This window comes from Lethenteron reissneri, chromosome 12, assembly GCF_015708825.2.
Source record: "Lethenteron reissneri isolate LAM-NWPU_2019-01 chromosome 12, ASM1570882v1, whole genome shotgun sequence".
Taxonomy (NCBI): Eukaryota; Metazoa; Chordata; class Hyperoartia; order Petromyzontiformes; family Petromyzontidae; genus Lethenteron; species Lethenteron reissneri.
In genome coordinates this window covers 5,388,950-5,415,724 of record NC_083790.1, presented here as the reverse complement: position 1 = coordinate 5,415,724, position 26,775 = coordinate 5,388,950, and the positions used below count along the sequence as shown (strand labels likewise).

Below are 26,775 nucleotides of genomic sequence, written 5' to 3'. Positions count from 1 at the left end.
ATTAAATATTTTAAATTAATTGAAATATATTGAGTCTGACGTGCATGACGGTTTGACAAAATTTTAACAAATGTTTACAAACCAATTTCTTTTCACTTATCAGCCAGCAGGTGGGTGGAGTGGCCGCGCAGTGGTTAACACACGGTGTTATGAACCCGGCAACCTGAATTTGATTCCCAGCCATGGCTAACATCAGTGGTGATATCTGAGCATGCATTGACGAGCATGGTGAAGTATGGTCAAACCATCCCCATGACCAATACACCATGCTTCGGATTTTGTCCAGCAGTAACTTGACAGTGGGATACATGTTATTTATTTTAGTATCAAGCATATGCCCTTGACCTCTAGTTGCAACACACAGAAAATGATCATCGCGAGCACACATCCAGTGTTTGCAGTGGTGGATGGAGAAAGGGCTATAAGGGCAGAGCTTGTAATGGAAAGCATGTGGAGGTGTTAGATGAAAAGTGATAACTGTTCAACACAAAATGCCTTATGGCAGACAAAGCAACTGGAGCTATGCACTTTTAAATCTCGATTGAAAACTCTTTCCTTTCGCACTGCTTTGTGTTTAGTTTGTTGTCCTTCCTCCGCACCTCCGTTTAGCGCTGTTGGCTACTTACACACACACACACACACGAGGCACATCTCTGTGCTGCGGAGAAGGGCCATTCGCCAGATGCATCACTTATTATACATTTTATCCTTCGCTAGAGCGGCGTTACTGACGAACGCGTTGGGGTGTTTTCGTTTATGTGCAAATCGCGCCGGTGCCGCGCGTGCGGTGCGGTGCGGTAGCGGTGTCAGTGACCGTCGCCGGACGGCGTCTCACCCAGGAAGCAGCTTGGTGGGTCTGGGCGGAGGCACGGGCTTGGGTCCGAGCCTCGCGCCTCCCCCCCCGGGGCAGTCCTGCACGTCTATGCCCACGAAGCGGTTGGTGAGCGACGCCACGGAGCCCTTCTCGATGGCGCGGATCGACTGGCGCTTGTACTCCTCGCGCGTGCGCAGCGCGAGCTGGCGCCGCGCCTCATCCGCCGCCTTCGCCTTCTTCACTGCGAGGCGCACACACGCAGCGCGACGACGGTTAAACGTACATAGAGGTTTTTTTGGGTTAGATCGCGTAAATATATAAATGTGTCATTAAACCTGCCACCACCCAACACAGCCAATTAGTAAGGTTTGTCACATAAACAGAACATGCCAATTCGTCACTAGTACAGCACACCGGTGTGTTGGAGAGCCAAGCCACAACATTTGCAATCTGAGTACGACGTTTTGCCAGTAATTACAACTAGCATCATCAGGCGACAGCCAGATTCGTGGAGAAGTCCTGTTTCGTTCCTTAAATTGAGGGGTAGATCTGTGTTACACGTACGTGTGTGTGTGTGTATGTTGAAGTTCTATCAGTGTGTATGTTGAAGTTCTATCGCATCGTATGTAGTCAACCGTGCTAATCGAAGATGCGGACCATGCTAAACCTGACTGTGACGTGAAAACCACGGCATACCCATACAAACAAGTAATTGTCTCTCGATGGCGAATTGGCTGACGAGTTGTTAACGACCCAAGCCTGGTATAGAGGAGGTCGTGGGTCCGATCCCAACCGCGATGCCTGGAAATTTGGAGTTTGAATATTCTCCCCGTGGTCGCATGGATTTTTCTCCGGGTCCTCCGGTTTTTCCTCTCCATTTAGAATCGACGTGCATTTAAAGTGTTTGGCTGTTAGAAATTTCCACATGATAAGCCACTTCAGTGGGCTATCATTTGTGGCCAGGTCGCTTCTAAAAAAGAGCAATATAGCTCAGTGGGCCTTACCTGGTAGAATAAAATAAATCACTTTTTAACATCGTTAAATATAGGAAACCAAATTATTTTAATTGGTTAAATTTGGTGGGGCAATGGCGCAGTGGCGCAGTGCTTAAGCCTTGCTGTGCTATCAACTCCGCTACCTGAATTTGATTCCCAGCCAAGACTAACATTGATTTGTCAACTGTCCTGGACACACCTTTGGTCAAGTATGGTCAAACAAACCCCCGTCACCACCATGGTGGGGGGGGAGAGGTGCTTCATCTGGTAGTGGATTGACAAGGGCTGTAAATTAATGTAATTTTCTGTATTGTATTTAATCGTTGCTAACATCAATTCCAACAGATTATTGTGCTGATCCAGTGTTCTTCATGGCGGCCCCCCAACAATACACAAAATGTGAAAACACCCCCATCGTCATCGTGCTGCTGTCCAACCCAGCAATGGTTTCAAATGTGTGGCAGCCCTTACACTGATGATGTCTTATCGGCGAAAGTGGCCACCCCTCTTAAAATTTGTGAAAAACACTGTGCTAATCTAGTACAGCTGAATTTAATTCATCACTCTTCTTTGGCCTTTTATTCGACCATCCACATCCATTCCATCAGATTTTTTGCCAAAAAGTTGTTTTCATTAAGTAGGGCCCACACCCATGCCCCCCCCCCGTAGTTCTCCTTCAGTGACTGTGGTGTTACAAATTCGTGTTTGTTCCAGCTAACAGCAGGCATCTCCATTCCCTCCCCCAACTCATGATGGTAAAGTTCACGTGCAGAATAACTTTTTTTCCCCTGTTAAGACGCTCAACAATAAAACGAAGGCACAGAGTACTCGTTCTTTTGCTCTTGAATATCACATTCTTTTAGTGGCTGCCAAGTTTTACAGTGCGTCAAAAGAAACTATCACGCACATCATCACCACCGCCGCCACCACCAACCAACGACCCCCAACACTAATTCCCTTGGAAGGCGAGTCTCTTGTTTGTTTCGTGGGCCTCAGTGTCACACAGCATATGGCCCACCCCCTATTCTTATCAATAGCGGTCGATCAGGAGCCACGCTAAGCATCTGGTGAACAGGTGGCAGGCCGAACCCTTCCTCCAGCACTACACTTAATACCCTACGGTTCATTACAGTGTCATGTTTGGCCAGGGTCAAAGGGTGAACTCTGAATCTGCAATGAATTTTACCTCTCCAAGCGGCTACACTGCTGAGTGTGCAATTTTAAACACAATTCTAGTTAATTCAATTATATTGTCCCCCCCCCCCGTCCCCCCATTGTCTCTTCAATGAGCATCGACAGTCGCTGCTGTCATTTGCTCAATTTTAGCCGTGAGTCACTGGTACACACATTTAATTATGCTGCTACGCTACTGAATGGTTTGAACTACTTAAATGACAAACCAATTCATTATATGTATTCCCATTGTTGCCGCTTCTGTGATGCTCCTTTGAATGTCCTGAAGCCAGAACAATCAATAATGTAAAATAAACAATTGCTCAATATTTTAACAATGAGTGACCCGGCGGCACAAAGCATAATCAGAAGATCCGCACAATAGCTGTAATGCAAAGCACACTGTGTTAAATCCATCTAATACTATGTAGATTTTTTAAGTGTGGTCATATATATTCTTTGGGTACTTCGGTAAAGCCACGTAGATAGAAGAAAAAAATAATACAAATATCACGACGTTTCGATCGCAACACAAGCAATCGTCATCAGGTGAAAAATAGTGGTCATATAATCCAAACATCTCTGCTAGAGGGTCACTTGAACAAACACAAAGAATTGCTGCCATCTCCAAGCACAACAACGGAGAAGGGTTGCTGTTTAAATACAACAGACTGCCAGGTGTCCCTATCGGCCAATCCGTGTAACCGGACTCTGGAAACAGCTCTCTCGACAGTGTTGTTGCTACAAGGCTGCAAGGTAAGTCCAAACATGTGCCCGTATCCCACAAACATTAAAGCGATGAAACGTGGCTATATTGTTGAAGAAAGTAAACTCTGGCTGCGATGTTGTACAACGTGTGCCGTGCATCTCCGATTAGCACGGTTGGCTTCGTACAGTGCGGGAGAAGTTCAACATTCGTACGCACAAAAGTATTGACATTTTGTAGGTAATTCAATGATAAAATAATGAAGTATTGCTCAGTGGCCAGAGCACTAAACCAGCACTGCTGGGATCCTGGGTCCGGATCCAGGTATCATCAACATAATTCATAAACAACACTACTAAGAGAGAGAGTTGTTGCCAGTGTCCTGTTAAATAATTGGCTGACAAGAGAACGTCTGTTACTGTTGCAATTAAAGCGTGTCCTCAAATGCAGTAAACGGACGGTTTTAGCTGGTCCACAACGGATGACAAAAAACCCAATCATTTGCAATTTGTTTTGCTACTTATTTTTGGCTTATTCTGGCTCAGAGATATAACAAAATTCAGTTTCAATTATATGCATATAACATCTTTTGCAGAGCATTAATATGTGTTTCTCTGGTGTGGGAGGGACTTCAAAAGTAGTTCTGTGATGTAATCTTGTCATCTTCCTCTGGCATTAACTTTGTGACACATGGTGTCATACAGTTGCAATGATAATTACAACTCCAGTGCATAAACGATACCTAAATGATGGGGCTTATTCAATGAATGGTCTATGGGGTATAATCTACACACAGTGGCACACAGATTACAAGATGCTTAATAGCACCAATAGGAATATGTATGCGGTGCAGAGGAAACAATAAAAAGCTAAGTAAACAAAAATCTGTTTCACATTTGCTTTCTAGAATAATACATTTCAGCAGCATTTATTTTAGCAGGCAAACTTTTGACCGGTTGCAATGTTAATTATAACTCCAGTGCATAACAGATGCCTAAATTGGTGGGGCTTATTATTCAATGAATAGTTTATGAGGTTAATCTATAACTTTAAAAACTTTTATGATCAAATCAAAGCCAATGAATATCAATCAATTCAGGCATTTGGGTCTCCAATTCTACGATTCAAAAGAAAGCTAAATCAAGTACAAATAAGGCAACAAAATAAGTACAATTTTTTAAAATCTTTTAACACCAATGTGTTGACATCAGCACTGCTGGAAGAGCTGATTTTTAAAGAGTTTTAGTCATTAGAAAGTCCACCTGCATTGGTTAGCATGGGCCCTTGGTGCGAGGGATGAAACGGGCCCTCTGCAGACTCGACAGCTACTCCGCCGCGTGCACTTCCTCACACACATCACCGCTGGGCTCCGCACTACCCCCTGCAAAATGTCTCCCATGCACGGCTACATAAATATCCACACCTCCTGCAAAGCCAAATGTAAAGTAAACATTCCAACTCATTCCAGATGCGTCCGCGCAATCTCCATGGAAACGGCAGCATGGTCGTGGACATTCGGTTTTCAAATAACGAATACCAAATTGGCACAACATCCCTTATGTAGCCAGTACCCCGTTAGCCTTTATCTACAGCCAGCACATCTCTACTCTATCTCTAGAGCCATCCAAGACATCGCTGCCATATCTCTTTAAAGCCAGCCAGCACATCACTGCCCTATCTCTAGAGCCAGCCAGCACATCGCTGCCATATCTCTCTCTAGATTCAGCTAGAACATTGTTGCCCTATCTCTTTAGGTCCAGCCAGCACATCACTGCCCTATCTCGAGAGCCAGCCAGCACATTGCTGCCCTATCTCTTGATCCAGCCAGCACATCGCTGCCCTATCTCTAGAGCCAGCCAGCACATTGCTGCCCTATCTCTTGATCCAGCCAGCACATCGCTGCCCTATCTCTAGAGCCAGCCAGCACATTGCTGCCCTATCTCTTGATCCAGCCAGCACATCACTGCCCTATCTCTAGAGCCAGCCAGCACATTGCTGCCCTATCTCTTGATCCAGCTAGCACATCGCTGCCCTATCTCTAAAGCCAGCCAGCACATTGCTGCCCTATCTCTTGATCCAGCCAGCACATCGCTGCCCTATCTCTAGAGCCAACCAGCACATTGCTGCCCTATCTCTTGATCCAGCCAGCACATTGCTGCCCTATCTCTTGATCCAGCCAGCACATCGCTGCCCTATCTCTAGAGCCAGCCAGCACATTGCTGCCCTATCTCTTGATCCAGCCAGCACATCGCTGCCCTATCTCTAGAGCCAGCCAGCACATTGCTGTCCTATCTCTAGAGCCAGCCAGCACATTGCTGCCCTATCTCTTGATCCAGCCAGCACATCGCTGCCCTATCTCTAGAGCCAGCCAGCATATTGCTGCCCTATCTCTAGAGCCAGCCAGCACATCGCTGCCCTATCTCTAGAGCCAACCAGCACATCGCTGCCCTATCTCTTGATCCAGCCAGCACATCGCTGCCCTATCTCTTGATCCAGCCAGCACATTGCTGCCCTATCTCTTGATCCAGCCAGCACATCGCTGCCCTATCTCTAGAGCCAACCAGCACATTGCTGCCCTATCTCTTGATCCAGCCAGCACATCGCTGCCCTATCTCTAGAGGCAGCCAGCACATCGCTGCCCTATCTCTAGAGCCAACCAGCACATTGCTGCCCTATCTCTTGATCCAGCCAGCACATTGCTGCCCTATCTCCTGATCCAGCCAGCACATTGTTGCCCTATCTCTAGAGCCAACCAGCACATTGCTGCCCTATCTCTTGATCCAGCCAGCACATCGCTGCCCTATCTCTAGAGCCAGCCAGCACATCGCTGCCCTATCTCTTGATCCAGCCAGCACATCGCTGCCCTATCTCTAGAGCCAGCCAGCACATTGCTGCCCTATCTCTTGATCCAGCCAGCACATCGCTGCCCTATCTCTTGATCCAGCCAGCACATCGCTGCCCTATCTCTTGATCCAGGCAGCACATCGCTGCCCTATCTCTAGAGCCAGCCAGCACATTGCTGCCCTATCTCTTGATCCAGCCAGCACATCGCTGCCCTATCTCTAGAGCCAACCAGCACATCGCTGCCATATCTCTCTAGAGCCATCCACCACACTGCTGCCTTATCTCCAGTCAGCCAGAACATCGCTACCCTCTCTCTCCCTAGAGCCATCCAGCACACTGCTGCTCTATCTATCTCTAGGGTCAGCCAGCACATCGCTACCCTCTCTCTCTAGAGTCAGCCAGCATATCTCTGTCCTATCTTTAGATCCAGCCAGCAGATTGCGACCCTTCCTTCAGAGACTGCAACACCCAATTTAAACTCGAGCTTCGTTTCCATGACCACTAAGAAGAGGTCTCTGTCAGCACTGGAACGGCCGGTACTGGCCAGAGGCAGCACCAGAGCCTGGATCCATGTCCCCTTGTGGTCCACAAGTCAAGAAGCTCCAGGAGCTGAGCCCTAAACACTCCGTCTCCCCAACATCATTACCTCCTTGCTCTCCGTGGCCAGCAAGTGGGCGCCGGTCGGGGAGACATCTTTAAAAAATATTGTTATCGAAGTTTAATGTAATGAATAACCGTGTTACACGATACGAACGCAAACAATAAAAATGTTTGTAATGGCTTGACTACATTTTTTTTTTGTACACACACGGTGGGGGAAGTTAAAATGGCAAATGACATCACGACACAAACGTCTCGTGACTGCACTGACCTCGTTAAATTACAACTGGTCCTGTGGTGGGGGCCGACTCTACCACGTGTGGCACGAGTTGAGAAGTGATCCTGGGTGGTCGAGTTCTGGGGGAATCCTTGGGACTGGTTCAGCAAGGCTGGGCTCTGCTGGGCGAAATGCGAGCTGCCCTGTGCGAACATCTACCCAGCACGGCTCCGGCTGCTGCCCATAGAAAACGAGGCGTAACAATGCACGGATGCTCAGTGGCCATAGTCTCTCCTCTCTCTCTCCATTGCAGACACAGCGAACTTTAGTTTTGTTGTCCTTCCCCCGCACCTTCAATTAGCACGGTTGGCTACGTACCTGTGCGAAAAAAGTTTAACATACAGGTAGTCCCTGACTTACGATGGTCCGACTTATGATATTTTGATCTTAAAATGGCGATAGCGATATGACAAAATTGTAAAATGTTTTACATTTCGCGCGGCAGGCAAACGCAGCAGCGTACGAGGTACGATACTGTACGTTGGGACGCTGCCGGGATGTACTGTACGCATCTCCCGCCTTGTGCGGTGATGCCTCACTCTCACCAGCGGTCGACGGAGTTTTAAGTGGTCACGGTGTTAGCGCGTGCATTTTCTTCTGTGATTGTGTTTCAGAATCTTAGCGAGTACAGTACAATATGATACGTTACGATACGTTCAATGCATGTATGATATGTAGCTTTAGCGATTTAATTTTAGGGTTACCACGATACGATACATACGTTCAATGCATGTTAAAAGTTTTTATAGCAGATAGGAATGTTTCCTGAAAAAACTTTCTATGAAATTGCAGTTCATATAGGTAGGCTAAGAATTTACCTTGTTTTTTTACTTTACATTATACTGAGCAATACAGTATTGTAATTAATAAATACATACAGTATATAGTTTATACAGTACGGTACTGTAAATTGCTCTGTTTTGCTAAATTATCATCATTCTTTAAGACTCCTGGGTAGGCGAGGCCATTTTCGACTTACGATATTTTCGACTTACGATTGGGTCGTCATAACGCATCTCCATCGTAAGTCGGGGACTACCTGCACACATAATGCACCGAGCCTCGACACTTACGGGCCTCCTGCCACGCCATTTCCTCGGCGTCATAGTTGGACTGCTGGAAGTTTGCGTAGATGTTCTCCGAGTCATCGTCCTCCTCCTGCTCCTTCTTCTCATCCTCCTTCTGCTGCCGTTCGTGCGAGGCCTTCATCCACTGCTTCCTGCGGTCAGACTCAGCGCACATCTTCCCCAGGATCCTGCGTGGGTCTGCAGGCTCCTGCTGCACTTTTGGCTGGTGGGAAGAGACATGGAAAGGGAGATTGAACTTTAAAAAACACGGCAGAGTGTGCGTGTTGAACCAATTGTAACACTTTGTGTAAGTGGATGGGAAACTCATCAGATTTATAAAATACCTGACTGTCCAGGAATGGAAAGATCGTGTATAATACATCTTTTTAATTATATTTATTTTAATAATGTTTTTAAATATTGGTAATATTCTGGACACATTTTTGCATGTATAATACACCTTTTAACTATATGGATAAAAATGTAGTTGTTTGTAAATTTTACTTACTGAAGCATAAAATGGGTCAATATGTTGGATGTAGAAGGTTGCCACTATAAAACCATAAAATGTAGTATATTTTCATATTCATGAGCTCCACACAGTACCCTTGTTGCATTATGTATTGAAATTTGTTTTAGACAAAGAATCGTCTATAATGCAGAAACCATTGCAGACACCAGTGCACTCTAAGTGTCAGTCGTTAAACCTACATTGATTTTACATTAAAATTACACCAATGTGGATATGAATCGGAGGTCAGAGCGCTGGGCTGGCACCACTGAGATGTTGGGGTTTGAATCCAGATTTGAGTCACTCAAGCGTAGCGAGTGGATGTCTCAGCCCAGTCGCGCAATGATCGCACGCACATAAAATCCCACCACAATGTTGGACTTGTCAGTGCCGGAAATTAAATTAATTACTTTGACTGTCACGAGGCAATCTTGTAGCATAGCATGTGGGAACATGCACCCCCCCCCCCCCCCCCCCAGTGTAAAGGATCATCTTCAGATATCCTGCGAAAAATATATTTTAACCCTGTCCTTCTCCGACACACGGGCGCGCACCGCTCTCTGAGATTTCTGAATTGATTCCTCACCGCGTGACAAAGTCAACAGCACAACTGTAGTGCACCAATGTGAAATTCAATTCAAAAGCGCTCGGAAGTCACCGTTAAACATACCGTGTCATTCAAGGAATAACGACAAACCCAACTCGGAAAATGTTAATTATCTTTTGTGACATAGACACAATAGAATTCATCAGGAGTTAACTTCAGCGGCCATCATTTTTTCCAATTCAACTTTGTTCGCTGTTGTTTTGCTCAACTTCAAATCGTGTGCGCTGTGTGGAAGCAGGGCGGCACGCACAGTCGGGACTTGACTAAATCGTGACCGTATGTGCATGAACACGGTAACGGGAACGACAGCCCGGCCGGTGCTGACATAAGGGACGCGTGCAGCGGCGTGCGGGCATGATGCAGTGGCGCTTGCCTGCTGTGGCAGAGCCACGGGCGTCTCTTGGCGGACTTCCTTGGGCACGTGTCGCTCCTCTGCTGCCTGGGTCTGCGGTTTCTCTTCCGAAATTCGTTTCTCCTCCCCGACGCTCGTCGGCCTCTGTACCTGCAAGGTACACAGTTGCCACAAATTAAATTAGTTTCTCGATATGACAATTTCGATGTAAAGCTTTCGTGACTGCAGGGATTCATCTTCTTGGTTCTTTCGGTAAAGTCTACGTGACTTTACCGAAAGAACCATGAAGATATGACAATTATCGGGATGCCAGTTTCATATAGAATTGTAACTCGATTTAGCATTTCTGTTTCTGTAATCTTAAAGTTACAAGTCACTTCGGAATGTACGACGCACCCCAAACTTGTGCCGAAGCATCAATACATTTACACAAAGGTTGACCACGCTGACACACACCTGAGGATAAGCACCCTAACCTTTGCTTTAAAACACAGGAGGAAAAGTGTCCTATAATCCAGAGAATACGGTACATTGTTTGTGTTTACCGTACTACCAGTATGAATAAAGATTACCTAAGAGTTCTTATGTTGCAATTCACTCAACACAAGCCCTGCCCATCCGTCTTCTAACAATTGCAACTTTAAAATTTGTAACACTTCTAAACGTACTGGATCTCTTTTAAACAAAAACAATTACGCAATGGAACGATCCAAGGAAATTATTATCTCATATAACTGCCATGCCGTCAATTCTAAAACATTTTGCAAAGTATCCATTTAATGGGAAATAGGTATGATTCTGAACTCGTGTTAGTTATTTAATTAATGTAGTTTCAGGAAATAAAACATTTAAAAATACAATCGGGATATGATGATGTTTTCCAAAACTGACATCACAATTATCGTGGATGTTGTAGTTTTGATATATCTCAGCTTCAACTTTATTTTGTTTAACCAGGTGAGAACTCAAAACAGCAATATAGTCTCATTTTCAAGAGCGACCAGCGGTATTCGTCTGCCAGTAAGGGCCAACTATTGCTACGTATGCTACGAATTGAGTAATTTGTGTGAAATTTTCGAATTTGGCCAATTTGGAATATTGACTGTGGCACACAATTGCCTACTCCTGTGAATGACATCAGGCGATCTTTAACGTCCACTGTGAATCAAACAGCATGTAACATTATTACTATGGTTAATAACACCTGGAACAATACTGCTACTATATTATTTTACCAGGTAAGGCCCACTTAAGTATATAGCTCTTTTGCAGAAGCGACCTGGCCACAAATGATAGCTCAACGAAGTGGCTTATCACGTGGACATTTAAAGCGGAGAAATACTCGAAACGCGTGTTGATTCTAAATGTGGAGGAAAAAACTGGATGACCCAGAAAAAAATCCACCCGACCACGGGAAAAACATACAAACTACAAATATACAGCAGTCAGGGTCGAGATCTAACCCACGACCTCCTGTATGCCAGGCAAGGGAGATAACATCTTGGCACCGTGGCACCATATAATCATGGCGGTGGTTGAATTCGAACGGTGAACCTTTGCAACAAGCAGCGAATGTGCTACCGCTGTGCCGTGTGTCACTGCCCCTATACAGAATCGCCAAATCGCAGCAACCCTCCTGCGATGGGCGGATAATCCATCATTAGTTACCCACTAAGGCCACCTGTACAAAGGATGCTGAGCAACAGCTTAAGGAACACCAATTCCCTCTCAAAGCACTTAATATGACCTTTAGAACCAAGGGCTTATCCATCGAAAATTGGAAAGTCAACATGCAAGGTAATTATAATCTCCACAAGTGTTCATCAAATATTTACACCGGCATTCATTTGCTCAAGCCAACACACCTAATTTTAAAATCCCCATCATATGGCTAGATTTTAATATTTACAGCAGCAGCAGCAACAATATAATGATAATATGTACAATGATACATGTACAGCCCTTTGTCAATCCACTGCTGGATGAGGGCCTCCACAGACCATACTTCACCATGCTGGCCAGTGCAGGTTGGTGAAGCTGGGGAGCAAAGCTATGGACGCTTATAAGTACAGTACAACTATAAACAAACATGCTGTCCAGCACGTACGACAATATAGGTGTCTCCATTCCCCTCCCCAAACTAAAACTGTCATGGTTATGGAAAACATAAACACTGAGCCCACATCATTATGCCAATGCCTAATTGAGGAGTACGTTGACAAGGGCAGATGTGTTATGGTCAACTGCGGTGTTGTTGTCCTTCCACGAGTCACCTAATGAGCTCACAATCTCAACAAATCAATCAAATCCCCGTTCATTAGGTAGAGGGCCAGGACACACAACGCTCGCTTGCTGATGGTAGTTTTATTTTCGACAAATGTCCCACTCAACCAAATCCCCTCACCTTATACGGTGTATCCCCATAAGGGGCAAGGGAAATTACCAAGATGGAATTTTCACGGACCGTTGTCGTTTCGCCTAAATTCAATCCGGCAAATCAATTTTCGGGCATTATTTGAAGTGAAAAATGTTTGCTCAACGGCGCTCTTTTTCACAGACACCATCTGTCTCCAGTTGGCTGATAAAATAAACGTTCCAGGTTTTTTTTTTTACAAGTTATACAGTCGGCACAACCGTTGTGCCTCATTATCTGAGACTTGAACTTTTAGTGGCTGAGATGTGGACACATCAGACAAAGCTTTAATGGGGGAAACCACAAAGGGAAAAGATTAGAAGGTATAAAAGCTTTCATTGTATGCGCGCACAGCTACATATGATATGAAGGGTAGAGTTAACATCGTCGATCCGACCAACAGCTGCACAAACCAAGTGCTATGCCAACCAGCACGTGCTCCAAAACATTTGGCTGAAGAAAGACACGTTAGACATCGTGTGAACTACCATACACGGGTATTAAAACGATGTCAAACGTCAGTCGACACTTTCCTGTATGCCTACCCGCACAAGGGTACACGGAGAAGTGGCCCAGTGGCTAGCATGCTACACTATTAACCCGGCAATGAAGTTGAATTCCCAGCCACGGCTAACATCAGTGGCGAGTGACGAACCTACACTGACCAGGCATGCTCAAGTGAAGTCAAACAACCCCCTATGACTGAGATGGTGTGGGGGGCAACCTCCATCCAGCAGTGCATGACAAAGGGCTGAAAATAAATGTCTTATATATATGTTTACCTGCAAGCTACAAATGGTACATGTCAGGCTCATTTATCATTTTATAAGTCTTGTTTTTAAATAAATAGATCTGAGGTTTGCTGGGAAGTGTCACAGAATTACAGGAAGTGCGCATGTTTGCTGGGAAGTGTCACAGGGGTGCCACAGTGGCTAGGAGATGTTAACTTCCTCGCCTGGTATACAGGATGTCGTGGGTTCAATCCCGAACCTGACGCCTGTATATTTGGAGTCTGCACGTTCTTCTTCGGGTCCTCCGGTTTTCCCCTCCACATTTAGAGTCAACGTGCGTTTCAAGTCTTTGGCTGCAATAAATTTCCATGCGATAAGCCACTTCGTTGAGCTATCACTTGGGATAGCCAGGGCACTTCTGAAAAAGAGTTTTCGAACTCAGTGGGCCTAACCCAGTAAAATAAAAATTTGTTTAAATCGGAGGAACATTTCAAACAAAGGTGCCTCGCTGTAATGCTGCCGATTGCACCACGTCCTCTCACGTGCTCGTGACTCGGTGACAATCATGACGACAACGATGACGATAACAATGAAGACAAACACGCTCGCAGCTGCGCAACATAGCAACACAAGCTCTTTCACACAGCACGGCTAAACACCCTCAAGACCCCCCCACAGCCCCCCGAGTCAAAATGATAGGTATGCACTGGCGGCGTTATGAAAACAGCTTCTGCGTCTACCACCCGTGACACCCGGGGTTGCTTGGAGAATTACCACGGCAAGTCCTGAAACTTAGCGCAAGAAGCCAGCTCGCAGTATTTTCGCTCGGAATGCACGGTGGAGTAAAAATGTCGCTCCGCCAGGTTTGCGCAAGACGTGTTGAATGTGCGTCGCGGCGATGGCCTCAGCCATTCAAACTCGAAGCCCTCTGCGAGAAGAAGAGCACGGACACGGGGCGGTGGGGGGGGGACAAGCGTCGCTCACGCCCTTCCTACGGGCGCCGCCGTGATTCCACGCCGTCAATTCGCACACCACACCTGGCCCAAAAATATCCACTGGACCCTTTAATTAACGCCGCCAGGGAAGGGCTGCTGAAAGTACACAACAGGGGGTCGTGGCAAACTACACGAGTGGGTATTTTAAAACGCTTCGCTTTGTGCGCGCTAAAAAATCGACGACACGCTAGGAGGGTACTTGGAGAGTGTGCGTGTGTACACAGCATCTGTGTCTCTTTTCGTCCTTAGAGGCCAGCCAGCATGTGAAAAAAAAACTTACAGGATTTTTAACGCTGATGAAAGGCACCTGTTATTTCTACCGTCAATGATAATAAAGCTTACAACGCTAGTAAAAGGCATTTACACGATATGCTACATTACCCCACTGTGTTTAAAGTCAATGTGAATATCCCCTGCGGTGCCTGTCATGCAAATGTAGAATTTCCACCAACGATTCAGGGCGGGCAACAGAAATGAGTGCCGCCCAAAGCGTTAATAAAGCAGCTCTGCGCATCCTGACATTTTTACTGCACTGTACACGCCAATGCCAAAATCACTCACGACATGTCCCGACCCCGTCAAATATTCGGAAATAAGCAGGGTTGAGCCTGAACGCAGTGCTTGGATGGGCGGCCACCATTAACATATTGTCACAGGGCAGCAGAAAGCTAAGCAGCAACATCCATTGTTATACTATACTTCCATGTTCGCTCCCTATCTTCAGCAACCCGCACTGCCGAGCTTAGTGAAGTATGGCAACAAAAAAAACACCCGAGAACCACTAGGTATGGGGGATGCCTTCATCCAGCAGCGGACTGAGAAAGACTGTACGTGTACTTGTACTGTACACCATTAAACCACTTGGTTGAAGGCAAATTTATTGTCCCATAGGCAGCATGATTACTGCCCTAAAAATGTTGAATTTCAAGCACTGGCTCAGGACAATCAACATAAGTGATAACCACCTGAGGCTGAACTGAGCATAGCAACATGCTGACATTCTTTTTGACACTGCAGTCCTCTCCACACATAACTCCCACAAGTAAAGGTGCAGCCCTGCAGTTACTTTTCTCATGCTACTGCTGCAGAAGGGCCTCCCACTGGTGGGAACTCTATAGAGCCCCTATAGAGGGTATTTGGCACATTCTTCCACTCACAATGGCCAGACACGTTGGAAGACGTCACAAGACCTGAACTTTACTGGAACGAGACAAAACCTGCGGATCGACTAAACGTGGTGTACCCCATTCACACTGCTGGGTGGACAGATGCTGAGTGGAAGTGGGCGGGGGGGGGGATTTTAGAAAATATCCCACTCTTTCAGCTGTCGCACTGGAGAATCGAACAGGCAGCGGACCTCTGGAATGGAAGTCCATTGTGCTAAGCATTACACCAGGGCAGCATCCCCACACATGCTGTACACACGCCACGGTGGCGAGATGGTAACTTCCTCGCCTGGTATACAGAAGGTTGTGGGTTCAATCCCGACACTGACGCCTATATGTTTGTAGTTTGCAATGTTCTCCCTGTGGTCGCGTGAATTTTTACTCTGGGTCCTCCGGTTTTGCTCACAAACGTGCGTTTAGAGTATGCGGCTGCTGTAAATTTCCACGTGGCAAGCCACTTCGTTGAGCTATCAATTGTGGCCAGATCGCTTCTGAAACAGAGCTAAATAGCTCAGTGGGCCTTACCTGATAGAATAAAAAATTAGTTTTGTTTTCAGAGTTTCTACGCCGTATATACATTTTATTTTAATTCAGTTTACAAGCACACATGGGCAAACGTCGTCCAACAGCTAGCGGATGTGCAGGCAGGCCGCTGCGCCGTTTAAGGAGTGCGCTGTCGTTTGATTGAGAGTGGTCATGAACGCACAAGGGCTTAGCGTGAAAGCATGGGGGAAAGTAGGCTGAGAAAGGAGCAGACTACTCTGGTGGTGGGGGGGGGAGGTTTGTACATTTTTTTGTTGTTTCTTTGTTCGGTTATGGGAAAAATTCCAGGAACTATTTCACCCAGTGGACCCATGGCGTCTGCGGTTGCTAAGACAGAGAGAGAGTGCTGCTAACACAGATGAGTGGAAACAGCTCTGTCTCTGGACATAAAGCAGCACGTGTAATAAAATTGCCGTACTATTAAACATTTACTTAAAGCTTTTAGAATCTGTTCTCGGAATTCTGGGAATTGTTGACACGGAACTTCTCAAAAAGTGTACATGATTTATGCTTTTGTAAAACTGATGACTTCATGTCCCAGGAGTTTACGTGATGGTGTTTATTTGAAATCTAATGCTTTCAAACTTCACGCATAAAATATGTTCGATAACGCCAACATGTAAACATCACGTAGTGGAATTGTTTGTTGATCAAAGCAAATGCTCCACATACACGTACCCGCCGGCTATCTATGTGCTATATCTTGAGGTATGCCCCTACATTCAAAATAATTCCAGCCCTGCGTTTTTTTGTTGAGATGCAGTGCCAATTATTTACCCCAGGGTAAAAGAAAAAACCTCACCGAGTCACAAGATTTAAAGGAGGGTCCCCCTTTGCATCGGGAATCTTTTTGTCACGTGGAAAGAACTCTGAGAGCAACTCGGAGAAAACCCGCCACATGCATATGACGACGAGGGGGGTGACACGCAGCACTGCCATCTCCTGGCCACCTCGGAGCCCCCCCCCTCCCCCCCTGATGCCTACGACACCTGCCAAGCCTTTTTTGTAGTAACCCATCCCAGTACTAACCAGGCTCAATTGAGCTTATCTTTCAAGCTTCCTTGAGCTATGGCGCAGCTGGAAATGTCCAGTAGGCGTGGAGTCAAGCGGCACAGCAATGCATCCGATTCATTAATTAATTTCAACCCATTAGCTCGGGATACACGTAACAATTTGCATGGATATGAATCAATGATAATCGTGTATATGTTGTAAGTAATGGGTTTACACATGATCCCTGCAGCTGGTAGACTTGCGTTCATTAGAATAAATGTTTTAGTAAACACTCCCCACCACTAGAGAGGGCATCGCAATACTTTACAGTATGTCCAACAGACTACTACTACATCCACCACAATGATATATACAAAAAATTTGATTCTTGAATCAAATCGTGACAATTCATTAACATTGCAGGAAGGGGTGCAAATTGTTACACCCATAATAATTTATAATGCAAATGTAGTTGTGTCAAGATGCTGCTCTCATACACAATCAACTGCTAGGATAAGGGCCTCATACGAGTTATTTGAACATACTGGTCAGCACGGGTTGGTGAAGGCAGGGAGCATAGATGTGGAAATACAGAGTACAGGACAACATTGAATTGTCCTGCATTGAACCATGTTGCCTACCATGTACCCTATCCGTAATTCCAACTACATCCTCAATGATGCAAGCAATGTTCCTTACGTACACATGCCCTAATGTGGCAGTGAATGTTAGGCAACTGCACTTTAATGTGTAACCTAGGTTTTGGGGTGTGTTGTGTTGTCACTGCACATGCCTCCAGAGCTGGCAAAGAAATCACAGAAAAGTACACGGTGTGTGTCCCTCTTTACCTCCACGGGGATTATGTGACATTCCAGCATCGGCCAAAAATACTAAAACCTGAACAAGCTCAAAGTTATTTACGAAAAAATGCACATGTTAAAATGATAAAAAAAAACAAAAGTAATCTTCACCTAATCGCCAAGATAACACAGTTAAGTTTATAAAAAACAAAGGGCGCTGTAGCAGCATCGCGTGTCGCTATTTTTATTACGGCGATCATTACGAGATGATAAGCGCTGGCTTGGATCGTTGGCCTCTCAAACGACGGCAGACAGCGCAAACGTTCGAAGCATCGCCATCTTCGTGCACCGTATCGGCAGCGTGCCATCATCGCGGGGGCGCGCGTTCTCACAAACAAGGAAGCTCGGTAAGGAAAAAAGCGGAAAATGCAATTAACTGCAGATACAAACACCATGCATGGGAGGGCACAGCCCCCAGCAGCTGTGGGACCTGGAAACCGACAATAATGGCTTAATGATTTTACAGCACTTTGTCCGTCCCACTACTGGATGAAGGGCTCCCCACGCCGCGTCGGTCGCGGGGATCTGTGTAACCATACTTCGCCACGCTGATCAGTGTGGGTTGGTAAATGTGGTGCGCGCGTGCGTCCAGGACCGGTTCAGATATCACTCGCCCGCTGGTGTTTCCCACGGCCGAGAATCAAAACTCGGTTGCCGGGTTAATAGCGCGGTGCTCTAACCACTGCACCCCTGCGCTACCGCTCCACCTGCTTACTAGATTTCTGAAAGAGTAATTTGATTCTTAAATCGGCTTTGTGCCCACAAAAGATACATCCAGCGCAAGCAAAGAGCTCATTTCGGCGTACATGTTCCGAACATGCGCTTGCGAGCGGACCGTTGTGCACGCCACGGAGGCGCGCTCACTGCTCACTGCGTTATCCGGCGCGGCAGGGTGCACCACACCGACGGCTCCATCTTACAGGTGGCCACCAGTGCAGAACAAAAAACAAATATCCCCCCCCCCCCCATGTAGCCCGTAACAGACTGTTGGGGCAAGTGCTGCTAGCGAGCACCTATGAAGGCCGGCACGATAAACGAGGGGGTGGGTTGGACAACACCACCCCCCGACTGCCTTTATCTCCCCGGTAGCGATGTTTTTACACACCGCACCAGGTATCCATTTGAAACTGAGTCGTCCTAGGGGAGGCCCAGGTCCGGTTCACAGGCGTCGTTGCACAGGCGCCGTTGCACAGGCGCCATTGCACAGGCACCATCAAATCGTCTCATCCGCCACAGACAAAAACGCGAGAGACGCTGTGACGTCGCCCGCAAGATCATAATGTGACCGCAGCATAAATCAAATTCCAATTATGCATATTTTTCGAGAACAAATCAAATATAATAAAGTTTTATATACTGTAATATGCATTGCCCAAGACTCTCATGAAAAAGGCTACTTCACACGCTCTGCTCTCGAGTGCTCATTGATAACGGAAACTTAACTGGAAATCTTCTTGTTTCTTTCGGTAAAGTCACGTAGAAGGGAAATAATAAAATAATAAAAATAAAACATAATAAAATCATTCTCACGACGTTTTGGCCACAACGCAAGCAGCCGTCCTCAGGTGAAGAACAGGTCTGTCGGAAAGACAGCGTCTGTCTTTCCGACAGACCTGTTCTTCACCTGAGGACAGAATTATTTTATAATGTTTAATTTTTATTATTTTATTATTTCCCTTCTACGTGACTTTACCGAAAGAACCAAGAAGATGAATCCCTGCAATCACGAAAGCTTGAAATCGAAATTTAACTGAAAATGTAAAGGTAACCCACATCGTGACCTATCCGTCCAGGTCTCGCCCCCGTTTGTCCGGCAGTTTGCGCCCTCACCGAAGGATCGTGCCCCGCTTCGTCAACGCATTTTAGCCGTGCACGCGCGTGCGTGCATCGCTGCGAACTCATGGCCACACAGAGCAGTGGCGTCATGGTTATCATGCCGGATAATAGTTACCATGGCGCGGCAGCTGAAACAATGGGGCAACTCTCTTAAACACAACCCTTTGCCTCCATCCCCCCAGCAGTATAAACGGGTAGACTCGCAGTTAGTCGATCGGCAGGCCATGTATGTGGCGGAGTAAAGTGTGGGTATACTCCCACCACTTCTAAGATCTCTGTCCAGCGTGGAAGAGTACAGCGTAAGGTATAAACAGTGGTTCTTCTTAACCTGGGGTGCACGCACCCCCTGGGGGTGCGAGATGCCCTTCTAGAGGTGCGAGACATGGGCAGATTATTTTAGAAGGCAAACATCGAAACACAAATGAAGCACGGGCACGCAAGTACAACTACCGGTACTTTATATTCTTGGTTCTTTCGGTAAAGTCACGTAGAAGGGATAATAAAAAAATATATAAATATAAAACAATAAATATTGTTTTATATTTATATAATTTTATTATTTCCCTTCTACGTGACTTTACCGAAAGAACCAAGAATATGAATCCCTGCAGTCATGAGAGCTTTAAATCAAAATTTTACCGGTACTTTGTTTCATCAAACCTATGTATTTAACACTGTACATTTTTTTTAACGATTGGAGAACCCAAGGTGTGCAAGACTTCAGTAAAAGTTAAGAACCACTGGGCTACAACAATAACCCTGCGGAGGAACCCTCGACACCTCCGTTTAGCAGAGTCGTCTTCTCTTAGCTGCACTGGCATCAGGCAAGAAATTGCAGGACCGCACCTTTACACTCACAAAGGAACCCGTCCGTGTGCACAGAGCTATGCCGAGAGGCGTTAACTAAACCCCTGCCAAGTGTGGCACTTTCAAAAAAGCACCAAAGCAAGCTGTTAATGGAAGGACATAATCCAACTGTTAAACAACACAACCACGGGCGGAAATTCAACAGCGTCCCCCCTGCACCGTTCCCGCTGAACGACAATGCAAGCAAGCAAACAAACAATTGTAAACCGGCACTAAAGTACAGTACTGTAATTACACGTAAAAAAGAGGCACTTAAAGCGCAATGAGGGAGACGTAAAATGTTTGCTCGGTGTCTGGCGTGCGAAGGTGCTTTGCGTCGTGCTGGTGGTACCAATCCCAGCTGCCCTTGGGGAAATCTACCAGCCACCCGCCCATGAGTGCTATTATCAGCGTCCGCAGCCAGGGCCCCCACGAAGCCGGGGAGAGATTTGATCCCACAAAAGATGGCGTGTTTTTTTTTTTTACCCTGAAAATAGTTTCTCCAGTGCGGTTGACGTTGCGTTGTGCCGCAGGTCCCAACGCCGGACGACGTCACGTTACTGCGTAACACGAACGGCGAGCACGCGGATACTCTCGCTCAAAGTCGGCAACCCAAGATGTTTCCCTGCTCACAACAGATGCTGAAAGGGAAAATAAATTGGTGGGCCAATGTTTTTCTCTCGTCTCGCACACCTCAAACTCTTTATTCAAAGTAGCCGAACAAAAAGGGAAATGCAATCTTCTATAAATAACTTTTTACAAAAAAATCGCAAATTATTCACATACCAAAGGGAGGGAAAACCCATTAGCTTTTTTCTGTTTGGTAGTACGGTACAGAATTCCGTCTCTCTGCACTTATCTGTGCAGACACTGCCATTGTACAAACCCGATTTGTAAATGTTTAGTGAGCGGGGAAACACTGCGGAAGTGATGCGCAGTTTCATCGCTGTATAACAATCCAACCTGCCTTGAAAACCCTCGGAGATATGAAGGACATTTGCACAGGCAACCAGTTACTCTTGCAAAACATAAAATGACAAAGGACTTCCAAAGCCAAGCAAACCAAGCCGAATTGTGCGGCATCCATCAGAAAAAAACACCACACGCAACACTGACCGGCACCTCCCCCCCAAGCGAACTTCTGACCTGCAGTTACGTGTGTGAAGCGAGGACACGCGCGACCGTGTCCTTCAAACTTTGTCCCGTGAAGTGCAATCAAAGAGCTTGTGTGCCCATAGGTGTTAGTACCGAATCGGCACTTATCTCACTCGCGCAGCATCAAGGCAGTGGAAGGCCGCCCACTCCCCTCCGTTACAATTCGTAAAACCCCCACGAAGTTGTGACTACACCAGTGGTACATCGCCCTTTGTCGCGGTGCACTGATGCTAGAAGAGAGCCTCCCCCCCACCCCACGCCGAGCGGGGGTCGTGGGGGTTATGTGACCATACTTCACCACGCTGGTCAGTGCGAAATCCTGCTTCCCTTTTGATTTTTGTCAAGATGGATTGTTTCCGTGGTAATTGAGTCATAGGCACTCTCTTTAGATGTTTGTTTGTTGAAAACTATAATGCAATAGACGAGAGGCAATGAACTTTGAACGAGAACCCTATGGACTTGCATACACATTGACTGTGACTCAGAGCCCAGCCTGTAAAATGATGATAGGTGGATACTGAAGACTACAAGGCTCCAGGCACAAAAGGCAACCTACTGACACAACAAGGCTGCGGCGAATCCACACTAACCGGGTGGGGGACGAACAAACATAAATCCTTAGGTCGTAACAAAAAAAAATGTTGAAACCGATGACTTTCGAAACTTTCCACTTGGTTTAGCTCGACAACATCTGGTGACTCAACCACGATAAAGGAGCCCTGTGTTTGCAAAGGGAGATGCGGTGCAACCATTTGCTCCATTTGATCAGTGGAGAAAGCGGTCTCTTGTTTGTTTGTCAATGTGCGTGGGACAGGGACCTTTGTGAGCAGAGCTCCCTGGAGCTCTGAATCTCGATCCAGAGCCCTGCGTGCGACATCACCCACGACTCGGGCCATCAGCCGCCTTTACAGGCAAAAGCTGCTATTTATAATATTTATTTATGCATTTGAGCTTTACGCACACAACACACACACACAAGACACATAACAGACAATTCACTCAAATGATTTGTATGAATTATGCATAACTACGTCTAAACTGATTTTACCTAATTATTTATGCAACGTAAATATTCTTCCACTTCAGGCTGCTATACTTAGTCATCATCTACATCAGCAGCCGAGTTCTGTCTACTACTGGCTGAACGTCCCACCCAGGTCTTTGCCATTCTACATGGTCTCGTGATGCAATAGTCCATCTAGCTCCTGCATATGAGCTGTTGCCGTCATCACTCCATCTCTACAGCTGGCTGGCAGCGAGTAGAGGGGTGCAACGGTGGCTAGGAGATGTTAACTACCTCGCCTGGTATACAGGAGGCCATGGGTTCGATCCCGACCCGGACGCCTGCTGTGTATTTGGTGTTTGCATGGCCCTCCCGGGAGTCACGTGGAATTTTACTGCAGCTCCTCCAGTTTTTCCCTTCACATTTAGAAACCTGCGTTTCCACATGATAAGCCACTTCATTGAGCTGTCATTTGTGGCGAGGTCGCTTCTGAGCTATATAAACTCAGTGGGCCTTAACTGGTGAAGTAAAAAATAGTTTTGTTTAGATTCTGCGTGAAATGTATATGTTCTCCCCCTGTAGTGCATGGGCTTCCTCGAGGTTTGCCCGTTTCCTCCCGAAGCTGGAAAATGCACTCAATGTAAACTGGTGATGGCCAAACATCCCAATGCGGAAAAAACCCACCAGCGTGTTACTCAATTGGCATTACACATACCACAGTAACATCACCCCGAGTGCTAAAACTTTGCAGGACCATTCTGAAAAAGTCTCGAGACTCAGCAAGACTTTCCTGGGAAACATAAAAAATCTCGTGTAATAATCGCAGTGGTCATCATCTCTGTTGTGTTCCCTCCTTTGGATGTCACTCCGTTGTAAAATTGGCCATCATCGCTCATAGCAATATGCCATGCCCACGCCCATTTCTTTTTCTAAAACGCCAATGCAATGTCTTTAAATTAGCATTTTTGTCTCCTGAACCATGTGTTCCATTTGCCACCTAATGATAATAATAATATACAAAAAATGAATGGTAACATACCAAAATGCCGAATGAAGAAGAAAGTTTTCAATGAATGCATATGACCGGTTATAGCATGTGGTTTATAACGCTTGGAATTACACCGACAGTCCAAGTACTATGTGTGAGACGGCATAAACATCACAAGCACCCATTCTATGAATACAGTACACAGGAAAAAAAAATCGAAAACAGACCATCGGCAAGATCTACACATTGCAAGTAGCATCCACGCAAAAAATTACTCGCCTCAACTGTTACTTGAAGTCTTAAAAGTCAAGATGAACGAGACAGAATTATTTAAGTAGGGGGAGAGCATAAATATGCATTACCAGAGTTTTAAAATATTTACAAGAGATGACGCACTGCTCACGAGACGGACATAGGGATCGTAACGCGATAAGACTCGATTGTTCAAGTGAACACCAGCTGGAGCTGAGGCTATCCATCAAACCCACACTCACGATCCACCACACCCATAATGTTTAACCTCTACTGTCCCACTGGTCACTCATCATCATCATCATCGGCTATCCCTCACAATCCAGGATGATTGTCTTCCATAGAAAAGTTCGATTATCCATGGGTCTGAAGATGGCTGAAGACACCAATCTGGGATTGAAAGATCCTGCGCCACAGATCAGGCACATGTGTCTAGAAATGGTCGATTGAAATGGAACACTGATGCCTGTCACCCGCGAACATGAGACTTGATAATATTTTCTCCATTGCTTGTAATGCCTTGATGTCTCCAAAGCCAAATGTTACTAAATGTGTTCTAATGTAGCCGTGAATAACCTAGGCAAAACGTGCCTCCTTGTCAGACTCTCCTCATAATTATTTTAGTATTTTTTTCTACTGCAACCTCAGCATAGCTGTTCCTGTTTTGGTTTATGTTCTTTATAAGGTATATGTTCATGCGAGCTTAGATGACGACATCAATTTCCACCAACTCAAATGCAAGTCTACAAACGCCAGGCATGATGGTATTTGATATTCAACACTATTTGCCAGAATCCGTGTCCTTCATCCAGCAGTATAAATTACTATGGCTGACGATGACGACTAGTATATTTCATCAGAATTCACCATCTCCAATATTTAGTAGCACAAGAGAGTTGGTGACCTATATGTACAGATTGTTTTAGTGTTATCCCTCCCCCCTTGCATGTCTGGGAGTTTTGTTTTCAGGTTTTCCAGCTTCCTCCCAGAAGCAAATACTCATTGAGGAAATTGTAAAACATCCTGAGGACCCTAAGAAGAAGTACTGAGATGCAGTGAGGCTTGCCTAAACAAATTAAGGGGCCATTTGTATTCGTGTTTGTAGTATAGTGGTGCGGTAGTTAGCGCACAGTGCTATGAACCCGGTTTTCACCGATATCAGAGGTGAGTGATATCAAATCGAGTCCCGTGCAACCCCTTTCACCAATCCACACTGACCAGCGCGGCCAAGTATGGTTAAATTCTAGATTTGAAGCTTTCGTGACTGCAAGGATTCATATTCTTAGGTTTTTTCGGTAAAGTCACGTAGGTAAAAAATTTAAATTAATAAAAGTAAAATAAAAATAAAATAAAAATCACGACGTTTCGGAGGCAACACAAGCTTCCGTCTTCAGGTGGAACCGTCACAGCACGATAGCTGTATTTTTATTTTACTTTTATTAATTTTAATTTTTTACCTACGTGACTTTACCGAAAAAACCTAAGAATAAGTATGGTTAAACCCAGTCGACCGACAAGCAGAGGATTGACAAAGTAGTGGATTAACAAATGGATTGAAATTTCTACGAAAACCGGTCATCTTTTGCTCGAACCCACTCTCCCGTTTGTTCTCTAATGATTTACTTGTTGGTGGCCCGAACGTCTATGAATTTTCTTACAAAGCAATTAGAATAATTGACAATGAAATCAATACGAGAAATATTAGCCCGATGCTTCCAGCTGCTCTCGGATTCCTCTTTTCCAATTACTTAATGGACGGATGATGGAGGCCTTAAAATAGGGATGGGAGAAAAAAGTGCAAGAAAACACCGTGACATTTGCCGCCTGTGGGTGAAGTGTGATGCGTCACGCTAGCCTCAGCTAGGTTTACCGCCAGCAACGTTATTATTTTTCCAGAACAAAATTCTAAGAGCTCACTCGCTGACATAATCTCAAAATAATATATACAATACGTACAGTAGGGAGCGTTTCCGTACACAAAACGCACTTATTGTCTAAATGGGTGCTCGTTAAACTATGCTGGAACAGTATTCATATATAATGAATGAAAAATAAAGGTCAAGATTGAAACAAACATTTTTAGTGGTCGAACCACTTTACTGTATTCTGTGATCTTGCAATGAAGGAATATCAAAACGACACGAACTCTATCATGAAGACCTCTCGTCATGTGTATTTATCTATACGCAAAGACAAAGAACTCCTGTATAGACACAACAAACTTTTGGGGCAAGTGCAATTATCGAGCACCTCTGAAAGTTGGGACGACACATGAAGGGCTGGGTGGCCAGCACCATGGCCTTTATCTCCCTAGTAGCGATGTTTACACACCGCATCAGGTACTCATTTGAGGCCGAGTCGACCTAGGGGAGGCCCAGCGTCGGTTCAAATAATCGCCACTGTTTAGGCCGCGAGTGGGAAATTAACTCGGGTGGCCGAGTTTGTAGCACAGTGCGCCAACCACTGCACCACCACCCCCCCACACACTCGCTCGCACGCATACACACATCATATAAAGCATTACTCACATTCACAAAGGCAGCCTCGATTTTTATATAATTACACGAGCTGCATTCCGTTAGTCTGACACGAGCAGGTTGCGGCATTCACTGGACCCCCATAATTAATGTCTGACCTCCGGCTCGCTGCTCTGGACGTCCTGTTGCAGTTCCCGCTGCATTTCGGCGGTGAGCTTCTGCGGACGATCCTTCAGGTTCGCCTCCTTGAAGCGCTCGTTTTTGTTGACCTCCCCAGACTTCCTGCATTGAAACCAGAACAAGAGATGCACACGTTTTACGGGGTCCACGGGTAGCACGGGCCCTGCTCCAGCTCCTCTCAGTTAGGGGGGGACGGCAGGATGAGAGTGATACACCACTGAGGAGCAGAACTTTGGGTGTGTCAAAGGGATGTTTGGTCGTGCAGGGCCCACCCCAGAACCATCCTAGTGCCGTTCCTGGAGTAGGGTGGTTCTGAATCGATTCGTTTTTTGGATTATCTAAAAAGTTTGGATTCCATATTCAAATCCAGTTCCATTTTAGTAACAATCGA

The 26,775-nt window shown here is 45.8% G+C and overlaps 1 protein-coding gene across 2 annotated transcripts in view; it reads right to left on the bottom strand.

The window, feature by feature from the left end:
- SH2D4B (SH2 domain containing 4B) overlaps positions 1-26,775 on the bottom strand; it is a 42,597-nt gene that overhangs the window by 4,489 nt on the left and 11,333 nt on the right. For both annotated transcript variants that reach the window (XM_061550543.1, XM_061550542.1), the window contains exons 4-7: positions 26,363-26,486; positions 9,968-10,096; positions 8,483-8,699; positions 836-1,055 (exon numbers count right to left, since the gene is read on the bottom strand). In XM_061550543.1, coding sequence (XP_061406527.1) covers positions 836-1,055; positions 8,483-8,699; positions 9,968-10,096; positions 26,363-26,486 — 690 coding nt within the window. The remainder of the gene's footprint in view (positions 1-835; positions 1,056-8,482; positions 8,700-9,967; positions 10,097-26,362; positions 26,487-26,775) is intronic.